Genomic DNA, 13174 nt, shown 5'->3' with positions numbered 1-13174 from the left:
GTGCGAATGTACTGTTGGCATGCCGCGTACCCCATCTCCAATATGTTGACGTGCAGGAGGAGAAGGAAGGGGCCCCACCGCTAGTCTCTTCAAAACCAACGCCCCCTTAGCCGCCTGGGAGTCCTTCTGCCCATGTTTGTCATCTGTGTGCCAAAGCTCATTTCTGCACAGGATTTGACACTGCCACTCAAGGTTTTGCAACCGGTGGCACTCTTCTGCCCCAGCCAATTCTGCCCTACCCAGTTTTACAAGCCACAGCAGTCCTCCCATCCCTCTTCTTCCTCCTAAAAGCCCCAAGTGCCTCTTTGTCTGCCCACAACAGCCAAAGCCCACCGCTGCTGATCAGAGCTGTAAGCCCACCTTCATCGACGGCATTAAGACTCCCAACGAATGGGACACATCGAGGCGAGTGCCAACCTTAGGAAAACCACAACCACTAACACCTCCCCAGCTGAGCTCTTACCTGACTGGCTGCTGCCTCAGCAGATGGGGCCAATTCCGCCCGGGGATCTGTAGGATGAGGGGGCCCTCGGGGAGGTCTCTCTACGGGAGAGTTCCGTCGGCGGTAGAAAAGCACGTAGGCGTATCGGGTCACCACTTGGCTTTCATCCACTGTAGTGACTGTGCTGTCGTCGAAGAGCCGCCAACCTGGGGGGAGGGGTGGGAGGGAGAGAGGACGGGACAGAAAAGAAACATCAGCACAGAATCCTCCAACACCACCCCCTCCAGGTCAAACCCAGAGGGAAGGCCTGCCTGTCCAGTTATCAATCCCCAGCTCTGTCTCAAACTGCATCCCTCAGGCATCCAGAGTGAATTAACGCTATCATCCATAGCATGCCCAGGTGTTGTCTACTGCAGCCTCAGCTTGTCAATACATCTGTTCTCCCAGGTGGCAACAGGAACAGACTTCAAGAACCAACTTGGAATGTGTAAGATTGCTTGAAACACCCCCACCCCCACCCTCTCACTTCCACACTCCTCTGCTAGTTGTTGTTAAGAACTGAAAACATGGAACCCAGAAAGCAGGACTGCCTTGGTCCTCAAAGCTGTGTTTTCCCGCCATGACGGATGGGCCTTCCGTGCTTCTGTTTGAAACATCAAGAGGAACAAGCTAGTTGGCTCATGTTGAAAGGGCTGGTGGGCGTGGGGTAGATGGGAGAGAAAAGAGGAGGACTCTCAACCTCTCCCACTTAGTCGTATCGAATGGCGTTTGGTAGTTAACAGCTCTGCGTCATGCTCTAACAACAGCAGGAATTCAAAAGGTTACCTTGCGATTCACCCAATTCCACCGTAGTGGAGTGACAAGGGGAGCTTGACTGGGACCAATTAAGGAAGAGAGGGAGTTCAGGACACTGCAACCCTACTCTGTGAGCAGTGAGCCTTTCTGAGCACACTGACTACATCTTTACACACTGAAAGTTGCCAGAACGGATCCTAAGAGACAGCGGGGCTAAACAACCAGTGGCCAGATTTTGGTCGAGAGTCCTCCTTTGCAGAGTTTTGGCAAGAGACCCTGCGTAGACATCTTGTCAAGTCATTCATCAGTGGTCTGTCCTCCCCAAAATTCTAACATGTTCCTAAAAACGAAAGCTGATTAAATAAACACCCAATCCAAAAAGTCCATTGTGCTGACATAATACTAGAGAGCCCTAAGCCATTTCTGGCAGATGATCTTCTATCTCTTACTACTTTGGGGACTACTGCTTTTGGCTGTTGCGGAGAAGAGTCACTGGTTCTCTCAAGCAGGGGGAGGAAGAAGAGGCTAAGCTGTGCTGAGGAGTAAAGCTTTCCTGTCCTGAGAACATACTGCCATGTGAATAAGGCCCTTCTCTCCCTTTCTCTCCAGGAAAACCTCCCCCTCCCCAGAAGATCCCTGACAGCTCAAGATCATTGGCCCATCTAGTCTGGCGTCCTATCTCCCACTGCAGCCAATCAGATAAAAGGCTTTCCAGCTGCCACTGTTGCTGTACAGCTGTGATGGTGTTCTAGCTGACACTCCACTCACCTACAGCCTAGCTTGTCTCAACTTCCCCACCACCACCTTCGTTGACTGGCATGAGGATTAGTCTACTGTTTGGGCATCACCACACCAGCTGCTGCTCTCTCCCCCTAACTCACCCACATCACTGCGTTGGCTGTTCTTGTCGCTGGGCAGCCGGGCATAAGCTGTGTAGTGTCCACCAATCATGCCTCCGTAGTGATTGATAACTGCATACAGGTCATACATGGGCAGCTGCTGCTCATCCTTCTGGCCAATGCAGAACTTGCTCAGGTCCAAACTCCTGAGGAGACAGATTGTGCATGTGAGGAGGTTTCCTCTGAGACAGACTGACAGCCTCTGGTTGCTGCCCCGTTCTCAGACACTGCCCCGCCTGTCATTTGACTGTTCATCAGCACGGCAATCACAGAATCATAGTTGGAAGGGCCATACTGACCATCTAGCCCAGCTCCATGCAGGATCAAGCCTACAGCATCCAGGATAAATAGCTGTCCAGCCGCTGATGAAGACTGCCAGTGAGAGGAAGCTCACTACCTCCTTAGGCAGCCCATTCCACGGCTGAACTACTCTAGCTCTGAAATTCTTTTCCTGATATCTAGCTGGTACTGTTTAAGCCCATTAAATTTAAATCCACCATGTTGGGGATTATGTTTTAATTGGGGGTTTTAATGGGGTTTTATGACTTGTAACCCCGCCACAAGCCGGCTCGGGAGTGGCGGGAAATAAATCTACAACAACAATGGGAGGTCCCATCCTCTGTTGCCAATAGGAACTGCTCCCTGTCCTCCTCCAAGTGATAACCTTTCAGATATAAAGTCATGTCCCCTCTCAACCTCCTTCTCTCCAGGCTGAACATTCCCAAGTCCCTCAGCCTTTCCTCAAAGGGCTTGGTCCCCAGGCCCCAGCTCAACCTTGCCACTCTCCTCTTGCACCCTCTCAGTCCTCCATGCTTGTGTACTTAGATCTGGAGCTTATCCTACTACAAGGTATCACGAAAGGCAGCACTGTTATTGGAACTGCAGCAACCCAGAGGAGAGACTGCAGTACAAATACATGAAATGGTTCTCAAATAATACTTCTTTGGTTCCTGAACCATCAGTTGAACACGAACCCACGTTGAACATGAACACGTTTTTGATGACTTTTGATGAAGTTCTGGAGAGACAGAATAAACTTTCTCTAAACGAGCAATGTTCAAATACGGGCAAGGCCTGATTGTGCCCAGGATAGGTGAGGCATAAATAAGACTCCTATGATAGTTTGCTGTAAGATATGGGAATCAATTCCACGTTCTCCAAAAGGGTAGAGAGGAATGTAATGTGACGCTCGTCCAATGTGAATGCGGGAATCTCCTTTCAACACATGAACAGAACTCAGAATAGCCAGGAAGATCAATGTCACGCCTCTGTTTATAGCAGGGGTAGTCAAACTGCGGCCCTCCAGATGTCCATGGACTACAATTCCCAGGAGTCCTTGCCAGCGTTCGCTGGCAAGGGCTCCTGGGAATTGTAGTCCATGGACATCTGGAGGGCCGCAGTTTGACTACCCCTGGTTTATAGCAACACAACAGCCTGGGCTGTCGATGCGTGAAATGGTCAATAAAAGGTGCTGGACAGATCTGTATCTACACTCCCATCCCAGTACAGGTCTGATGGGTCATTCCTCATTCGCTCACCCAACACAATCAGCTCTTGCTCATGAAAACGGACTCTAAAATAAAGGAACCACATGGCTGGTCTTTTTACCACCCCGACACGCGTCCCTTCTATTCCAACTTCCATCCTCCACTCATAACGGCAAGAAAAGGCCATGCTAATTCCCACCTCCAGCACTTTCCCTGACATATCTAAGGGTGATGATCCGGTGACAGCAATTCATGAAAACGTTTGGATCGAATGACACCAGAGCAGCCATCTGAAGAAACACAATTACACACAAACCCTGCACACATCTGTATCAGGGTACAGGGAGAACGGGTCTGTTATTCACAGGTGCCACTCTGTGCTCCTTTGACCAGTGATGTGAGGCGGGGGCCCTGCCCAGTGCAGCATCCTTTTTACCTGACAGGGAAATCCACCATGTCGTTGATCTTGTCTCTCCAGATGAAGCTCCGGAAGGAGAAGCGCTTGAGCTGGATGATGAGGACGTTGGGCAGGCGCCACAACATGAGCTGCTTGGACGCCTCGCGGTGCTGCTTACACTTTGGGCAGTACCTGCAGAGAAGGTGGCCGTGAAGACGGAGAGCAGAAGACCACTTCAGAGGGACTGGCACTGTTGGGCCTCCCAGCTCAGCTCCTGGCTACACTGACAGCAGACAAGGGCTTTCCCCAGCACCCACTACTACTCAAGATCCATTGGTTGCCAGGAACTGGATCGGGGGTCTGGTGAAGGCAAAGCACAGGTTTTGCCACTGAACCACAACACCTCCCTCTAATGGGGTGTGTGCATTCTCAGCCGCTACTGCCTCGCAATTGCACTTTGCCCCCTCCTTTGTTTGGCTGTTGTTGCTCACGGGGACCCTGAAAGAGGGGTGTGTGGATTTCTGAGACCAAGGGACCTGGGGAATTGACCAGGATTGCTCTGCGGGGCTCTGACTTGGGCAAGCAATGTGGTCATTTGAGATCAAAGGTTCTTCACCCAAAAGGAGGTCTCAGACTGGGACATGGCTGCGAATGGATGCATGACACAAGGGAATTCCTCTGGAAGAAGATCGCATTGTTCTCAGCACTCCTCATACTTACTGCACTCCGATATTCCTAGTGGCCACCTTTTCCCAGCCTAGCAAAAGTACCTGACATCCCCAAATCTTAGCTGCTTATTCAAAATGTCTGTTTCCCACTAGCTCCAGAACATTGAGTGTTTTTACCACACAGATTTGCATTCCATTCATGAGATCCATCTGCCAAATTTCTTAAGACCTCTGTCCTTACCAGGCCTCCTCCGGGGCCAGCACCTCCGGCTTGGTAAAGAGGTTGAGGCATTGCTCGAGGGTGAAGTGGCCTGCCCTGGCGGCCTCGCTGGCAGAGCCCGGATCCTCCACACATTCCAGCTCCTTGGACTCCACCAGCACAAACTCCTTCATCCGCTCATTGTTCTTCCAGACCAGAGCCAGGGAGCAGTCATCAGGCAGGTCTAGCGGGGTATCTCCTGCAAGGACAAGCAGTTTACGGGTGAGCACCCTGGCCCATTCCCTCCCATCACCATTCGAGGGGGGCAAATTAGATGCAGACCGTATGGGACCTGCTTAGACAACTTAGCTAAAGGGAGAAGTGCGAGAGGAAGCAGAAACAAAAGCGTTCATTACTGCTTGTCGCTCCAACGGTGTTTGGTGAACAATGATGCAGAGGCCTTAAAAATAAGATCTTATCTCATAGTGACTCTGTAAAAGGTAAGCCATTAGGCATCCCAGGGGATTTAAAAAAAATACATGGGAAACTGAGGTTCAAAGGAGCAGATATGTCCAGTCCAAACCACCACCCCCCAATTGAGCTCCCATCAGCATTTTTACCCCCAAGGTAAAAGGCTGCCCCCTTGGAGTTAATGGATGGGAAAGCCGTGCAGGCTGCAGACGAGAAAAGAAAACGTCCACGGGGGAAGGGGTGGGGTGAGGGACAGAGCGAGCGAGAGAGCGAGGGACAGACAGCTCTCTGGAATGCAGCTCATGATGGTCCCCATTGTGCATTTCTGCAACTTTGTAGCACGGGCCGACACCCACTGAGCGGGAGGAGTTGATAGAAAGCCTCCCACTAAAGAACAATGCTGGCAGCAGTTCGCCAAGGTCCCAGCCTGAAGTCCCTTCTACGGCACGGTCTTTTCTAAACTGCCCCTGCCCATGTCTAACAGGAATGTGGAATACAGTATTTATGCTATTTTCTCCATTTACATCCCCACCCCTGCCATTCTTCCCAGTGGGGGGACACACGCTGGCTTCCGTCATTCTCCATTTCGCCTTTATGATCACCCTCGGAGGCAGCTGAGGCTGAGGGAGTGCCTGACTGGGCCCTGAGATCGCCCAGTGAGTGGCCATGGCAGAGTGGGGATTTGAACCTGCATCTCCCGGATCCTAAGTCTTCCATCCCGTGCAAAAGCTGTCTGAGTCAGGCAGCTCACTGGCAGGCAGTTGGAGTGATTTTTGCACTAAAGGCACGCAGCCAATTGAGCAGTATCCCTGCGGGCCTTCTGTAGGCTTAATGGACTGGACCCGGCCTGTATCACTTGGGAATCTTCTCCCTAAGGTTGCATGACTTTGCCCCCCCCCCCGCCCCACCCAAGAAGGCCAAATCTCAAAGCTTCGAGACACTGCTGGTTAGGAAAACCTCCAAGCTCTACCAGCACAAGACTCACCCTTATCCTCCAGCTTCTGCTCTTTGTTGGATGCATCAATCTTGTTGATGTAGAACTGGGTGGTGTGAGAACTGGGACCTTCAGCCGCGTGCTGGTAACCAGGGATGGCAGCTACAGGCAAGGAGGGGAGGGAAGATCAGTGGTAAGATCAACCAGCAACACCCCCCCCACCCAAATCTTCCCGTGTGGATGAAACAGCTGGGACACCTTATATCCCACAGCACGCCCTGGAGCAGGAGTAGTCAAACGGTGGCCCTCCAGAAGTCCATGGACTACAATTCCCATGATCCCCTGCCAGAATTTGCTGGCGGGGGCTCATGGGAATTGTAGTCCATGGACATCTGGAGGGCCACCGTTTGACTACCCCTGCCCTGGAGAACCCCACTAAAATTGACCTCAGGAGAACATCTGTTTCTCAACGGCTGCACATCCCCTCACAGCACTGGGAAACTGCCTGGATTAAAGAAATGTTCCTAATCTCAATCTTCCAGTTTTGGCAGCCAGGTGGGTTATGTGTGGGTGAAAGGGGAGAGAGAGAGAGATAGAGAGGGGGGGGACGGGGGGGGGAGACGATGCAAAGCAGGTCATTAATTTTGAACTGAGTTTCTTGTGTGATTCTGGGGGCAGGGACGGAGTGCGTGGGCAATACAGTCTTCATCTCCGCCTACAGCTTCCGAAGGAGCACCTCGGCGAAGACCCAAGCTGCACGAATGAGCGCAGGGCTAAATTGCCTCCCTGGGAAACTGCCAGGAAGCCCATTGAAACGTGGGCTCCGTAAACCAACACCGCTGGCTCAGGTCGAGGATGAGTCACTCACCTTCAGGCCTGGCGGCTCTCTCAAGAGGCATCTCCTTCTCCACGCAGCCCTCGGCTCGCGCATCCAACGGGGGCTCCGAGAAGCCCGAATCCAAGCTCAGCAGGGAGCTCCTCCCCACGGGAGCCTTGTTCCTCACACTGGCGCTATCTCCCAGCTCGGGCTGTAGCTCAGGCACCGAAAGAAAAGCCTGGGGTTCCTGCAGGAGGTGCGGAGCTCGAGCGCCGTCTCCCGACTCCATGGTGGTGCTGGTCGCCGAGGCGGCGGCGGCGGCTGCAGAGGCCACCGTGGCACAGCTGCTCCTGGCAGGAGGCTCCTGCTTGTCCGGAAGCTGGGACTGCAAGCTCTGCTCCGGTGACATCCGGCCCACCTGGAAAGGCGGCTGAAATACACTGACAGAGTACCTAGGCAAGGGAGTGGGAGAGGAGGCAAAAAGGCAAGGCATAATGCAGACTCTGCTACGCTGCAAACGCCCACAAATGTCTATAAAAGGGGCCTGGCGATGTCACCCGCCCGCCTTTACCTGGCGTAGCCCTCCAAGAGCTGAGCCAGCCGTGCATAGGTGAGGCGTGACTCCGGCACGCTGATGAGGAAGGGGAAGCCGATGTTCTCCGGGCGGCAGGCGGTTTTGTGGTCGTGCCAGTGTTTTCTCTGGCAGTCGCTGAAAGAGACACAAGACAGCCGCTCATGTGGTCCGCGTATGCCCACTCCCCCGTTACACAGAATCAGGCTACTGGTCCACCTAGTTCCCACCGGCAGCAGCTCTGCAGGGCCAAAGGCAGACAAAGGACATTCTGGATGCCTTCTGTCCAAATTCCTGTTAAACTTGAGATGCCGGGGACTGAACCTGGGACTTTCTGCAGACAGGCTGAACTGGGGCTCTGCTGCAGTCTATCCACTAGAGATGCAGCCGCTTGCTCTTCTCCCACACCACCATGAGGGCCAGGAGACTTCTCTTTCATGAGAAAAGCTGCCACAGACACCAGACCAGCACCCAGGGGGATCCCCTTTACCCCGCCAAAAGCCCTAGAACTGAGCCTTTCCTGGGAGAAGAGCTGGCCAGTGAGTAGTTCTGCTCTGGCCCTTGGGGAGATGCCAACTTACACGTTGCAATAACCGACACGGTAGCACCGAGTGCAGCGCTTCAGCTTCTCCTCCTCCGACTGCTGCTTTTTCTGGCAGGCGGCACATTCGGTGACGGGCCCGCTGGGCACCTGAGAGCGCTGAGAAAGGAGATGGGGCACATTTGAGGGTTGCTGGGCTAAGCTGGAATCGAGAGGGTGCTTCAGCCAGAACCAGACTCTGCTGCTGCTGGGTGGACCCAACGTGCACGCATGTGCTCAAGAGAGCGCTTTCCCTTCCCTGCCTTGCCACTTGCCCACTCCAGAGCTGCCCTTTTCTGGCTCTGCCTGTCTCTATGGAGGCCACCTGCCTTGCTCCAGGCCCTTACCTGTTGAACCTGCAGCTCCACCACCCGCTCCTTGGCCAGGTCAGGAGACAGGACCTCAAAGCACAGCAGAAGGTCTGTGGGGGAGACACAGTCCAGCGAATGGGAAGGCAGGTACATGCGATGGAAGTGGTTCTTGATTACCTAGCCCAAGGAAGAAGGGAAGCAAAATCTCTTGTGACAGATGCTCACGGTGCATACCATAAAACCCGAGGAAGCCAAGGTCACAGGGCGCCATGACGGCCATTTGCTTCAAGAACAGGACCAAGACCAAAACACAAGAGACAAAGAGTACCAGCATAAAAGAAAAGACAACATGTACAGCTAGAAAGAAGGGACTAGAGAATCATTATTATTGTTACAAAGCCAGATTCTTGGCCTCTTCCTTGTGTTACTATCTGACTAATAAGGGAGGACCCCACCCGCACCCCCCTAGCCCCTTTGTTGCTATAAGCAAGAACACCCACGGGCAAGCAGCAACTCCCATGACACTCAGACGCAAGAGATCTAACGGGCCTGCACGGGACAACATATGCCATCAACACGGCATATCCAAAAGCAGCACTCACTTCAGCCAGGCGCAAGTTCTCGGGATTCACTCGCGTGCTGTGGGATACTGACTCCAGCACCTCCATGGCAGTAGAGTTCTCCTTGCTGATGCTCACCAGGAACTGTTGGGAGAGAGACTGTCAGGGTGGGCAGGTCACAGTATGTCACCAATTTCCCCCTAGCGTCCACAATCAAGCCATGTCATCCATGAGCCACACACGCTTTTGCTTTACCTGCTTCGCATACCTCACCCCCCTGCTCCCCTCCAATCAGTGCACAGTTCAGTCACTTAACGCTCTCCCCGCCCAGCTTCAGCGGGACTGCCCCGGTCCTAGGATCTGTACAGCACTGAATAGGCGACACTGATTGCACGCAATTATAGTGCATCGTAGAAGTAATTCTAAATTATTATGACAGGACAATAGCAGGTCTTCACTGTGTGGATGTTTGGGCTAGATGCTTGCCTCCATTTGGATTCTGACATCCCAGCAGTCAGGTGAAATGGCCAAGGCTCAAGCCTGCCAGAGCACGGGCAAGGTTTGGTTTTGCTTTCTCTCTCCACCTCCACAAACAATATGCAAAGTCCTGTGATCCCTGCGGAGCTCTGCCTCGAACGCAGCAGACACAGTGGGGCCAGGCAAATGCACTGACAGCTGGATCTGCCACAGTTACGCAACATGTGTAATGCAGAGTAGGGAAGGCGGACATTTAAAGAGCAAATGAAGTCAGAGGATGGAGCAGAATTGTTCTCTCTTGCCCCAGAGGGACAGACCAGAATGAACGGGGTGAAATTAATTCAAAAGAAATTCCATTTAAACATCCGGAAGAAGTTCCTGAGAGTTAGAGCGGTTTCTCAGTGGAACAGGCTTCCTCGGGAGGTGGTGGGTTCTCAATCTTTGGAGATTTTTAAGCAGAGGCTGGAGAGCCATCTGATGGAGAGGCTGATTCTGTGGAGGGAAAGGGGTGGCAGGTTACAGTGGATGAGCAATAGGGTTGTGAGTGTCCTGCATAGTGCAGGGGGTTGGGCTAGATCAGCGGTCCCCAACCTGTGGGCCGCGGACCACATGTGGTCCTTCGACTAATTGGAGGTGGGCCCCGAAGGACGCCTTCTCCCCCCCCCTGGCCCTTTACTTCATCCCCCCCAGTCCTTAACAACACACTTCATTGTTGTGGCATGTCTGTATCTTATTTTGAAGGGATGTTTAAACATTACCATAGCGATCAGAGAGCGCTAGGGCAGTGGTTGAGGGTAGAGGAGTAAACTACCCCCCCACACCGGGCCTCAGTAAAAGGCGCTGAGTGGTCCCAGGTGAGTGGTCCCCGGCGATAAAAAGGTTGGGGACCACTGGGCTAGATGATCCAGGAAGTCTCTTCCAACTCTTATGATTCTATGGAGATGGGGGAGGTGAGCAACCAACCATCAGGCGTTAAAATAGGAAGGTGAAGCTTCTCTTACTACATATCCTGTTTGCTCCTCAAATGTCAGCTCACATTAACTACGAGGCCTCTGAATAGGAGGTCCTCAGAATTCAATGGGGTCTCCGAGGATTGTGGAGGACAGCCTTGCCATTATGTCTAAGTGGACCCATTGAAAACCTAGCTGACCTCTGGAACAGGGAAATGACTTGAGCAGCCAGTGGTCTGGATCCAGCCAACATTTCAACCAATGAAGGAGGGACCATCAAAAAAGGAACTGCACAGAAAAAAAGCCACACCGAATGGAGGCTGTGGCATGGAAGAGAGCCACGCAAGATGGAAACATGGAAGAGAACCACGCAAGTCGGAAACATGGAAGAGAACCACGCAAGACGGAAACATGGAAGAGAACCACGCAAGACGGAAACATGGAAGAGAACCACGCAAGACGGAAACATGGAAGAGAACCACGCAAGATGGAAATATGGAAGAGAACCACGCAAGACGGAAACATGGAAGAGAACCACGCAAGACGGAAACATGGAAGAGAACCACGCAAGATGGAAACATGGAAGAGAACCACGCAAGACGGAAACATGGAAGAGAACCACGCAAGACGGAAACATGGAAGAGAACCACGCAAGATGGAAACATGGAAGAGAACTACGCAAGACGGAAACATGGAAGAGAACTACGCAAGACGGAAACATGGAAGAGAACTACGCAAGACGGAAACATGGAAGGAAACATGGAAGAGAACTACGCAAGATGGAAACATGGAAGAGAACCACGCAAGACGGAAACATGGAAGAGAACCACGCAAGATGGAAACATGGAAGAGAACTACGCAAGATGGAAACATGGAAGAGAACCACGCAAGATGGAAACCCTTTGCTTAATGCTCCCAACCTCAATAGCTGTCAGGGCCTCAGAGATCAGATGACCTTGACTGCTCTCTCTGATTTTGGAACCAAGACAGCTCTGACTCCTCTAAGCTGATCAACCTGTGCTCAGAGTATCTCCTCCTGAAGGTCCTTCTGAAACCTTTCGGATGCTGTAGCTAACCAACTGACCACGCTAAGGTTGCTGTCCTAGGATAGATTTAAGAGGCCACTGCTTTGCAGTGGCTCAGAGCCTTCCATAGCCTTCCATAGGAGGGCAAGCTCCAGATGGCTGTGCTGGGAGGCAGTTTATTATTATTATTATTATTATTATTATTATTATTAGATTTATAGCCCGCCACTCCCTTGCGGCTCGTGGCGGGTAACAATATTGCAATTCCCCATTAAAACCCCATAAAACAATAATAACATTGCCAATATTGCCGGCATGGCAAGAATGGCAGATCAACTCCCCCCCCCCTCCCTCCCACTACTAGCGGGTGGAGAGGAGGTCCTGATGATGTTTTGCTTCGGGTCCAGAACCCGAGTCCCCGGGGGAGGCATAGATCTATTATCAGCCCCGGCCTCAACCATAAACCTGGCGGAAGAGCTCCGTCTTGCAGGCCCTGCGGAATGTTGAAAGATCCCGCAGGGCCCGCAGCTCTCCCGGGAGCTCATTCCACCAGGTCGGGGCCAGGACCGAAAAGGCCCTGGCCCTGGTCGAGGCCAGGCGTGCTTCCCTAGGGCCGGGAACGACCAACAGGTTTTCACCCGCAGAGCGCAAGGCCCTGCGAGGGGCATAGGGCGATAGGCGGTCCCTCAGGTATGTGGGTCCCAACTCGCGTAAAGCCTTGAAGGTTAGAACCAGAACCTTGAACCGGATCCGGGCAGCAATTGGCAACCAGTGCAGCTGCCTCAGCACCGGCTGGATGTGGGCTCTCCAAGATGTGCCAGTAAGGACCCTAGCAGCTGCGTTTTGCACTAGCTGAAGTTTCCGGATCAAGGACAAGGGAAGGCCCGCGTAGAGCGAGTTACAGAAATCTATTCTGGAGGTGACCGTTGCATGGATCACTGTGGCTAAGTGTTCGGGGGACAGGTAGGGTGCTAATAGTCGGGCCTGGCGAAGGTGGAAAAACGCCTGGCCCGCTACTTTTTTGACCTGCGCCTCCAAAGTCAGGGAGGCATCAATGGCCACACCCAAGTTCCTGGCCTGGGACGTGATGGTGAGTTGCGTCCCTGCCAGGGTGGATAAGCGCGCTTCCTGGTCCTGCCCCCTACATCCCAGCCACAGGACCTCCGTCTTGGAGGGGTTGAGTTTCAAGCGACTCTGCTCGAACCATTCTGTCACTGCTTCCAAACATCTGGCGAATGGTTCCGGGGGGGAGTCCGGGCGGCCGTCCATGAGGAGATAGAGCTGGGTGTCATCAGCGTACTGGTGGCAACCCAGTCCAAAACTCCGTACCAGCGGGGCCAGAGGGCGCATAAAGATGTTGAATAATGTGGGGGAGAGGACCGCACCGAGGGACCCCACAAGGGAGTCTATAGGAACGCGAGAACTCATCTCCCACTGCAACCCTCTGGGTCCGGTCCTGGAGAAAGGAGCGTATCCAGCGTAACGCTGTGCCCCGTATCCCCGTGCCGGCAAGGCGGTGGACGAACAGCTTGTGGTCCACGATGTCAAAAGCGGCCGACAGGTCCAGAAGAACCAGCACTGCCGACCCGCC

At 53.1% G+C, this 13174-nt stretch overlaps 1 protein-coding gene across 9 annotated transcripts in view; it reads right to left on the bottom strand.

The window, feature by feature from the left end:
* The window catches only part of USP19 (ubiquitin specific peptidase 19), a 40454-nt gene that overhangs the window by 5973 nt on the left and 21307 nt on the right, over nt 1–13174 (bottom strand). For all 9 annotated transcript variants that reach the window (XM_077324912.1, XM_077324907.1, XM_077324905.1 and 6 more), the window contains 10 exons: nt 9174–9275; nt 8608–8748; nt 8262–8380; nt 7681–7818; nt 7161–7561; nt 6344–6454; nt 4930–5146; nt 4060–4212; nt 2119–2282; nt 464–648 (listed from right to left, as the gene is read on the bottom strand). In XM_077324912.1, coding sequence (XP_077181027.1) covers nt 464–648; nt 2119–2282; nt 4060–4212; nt 4930–5146; nt 6344–6454; nt 7161–7561; nt 7681–7818; nt 8262–8380; nt 8608–8748; nt 9174–9275 — 1731 coding nt within the window. The remainder of the gene's footprint in view (nt 1–463; nt 649–2118; nt 2283–4059; nt 4213–4929; nt 5147–6343; nt 6455–7160; nt 7562–7680; nt 7819–8261; nt 8381–8607; nt 8749–9173; nt 9276–13174) is intronic.

The sequence above is a fragment of the Paroedura picta genome, chromosome 3 (genome assembly GCF_049243985.1).
Source record: "Paroedura picta isolate Pp20150507F chromosome 3, Ppicta_v3.0, whole genome shotgun sequence".
NCBI classification, from domain to species: Eukaryota; Metazoa; Chordata; class Lepidosauria; order Squamata; family Gekkonidae; genus Paroedura; species Paroedura picta.
This window is presented reverse-complemented; position numbering and strand designations above follow the sequence as displayed.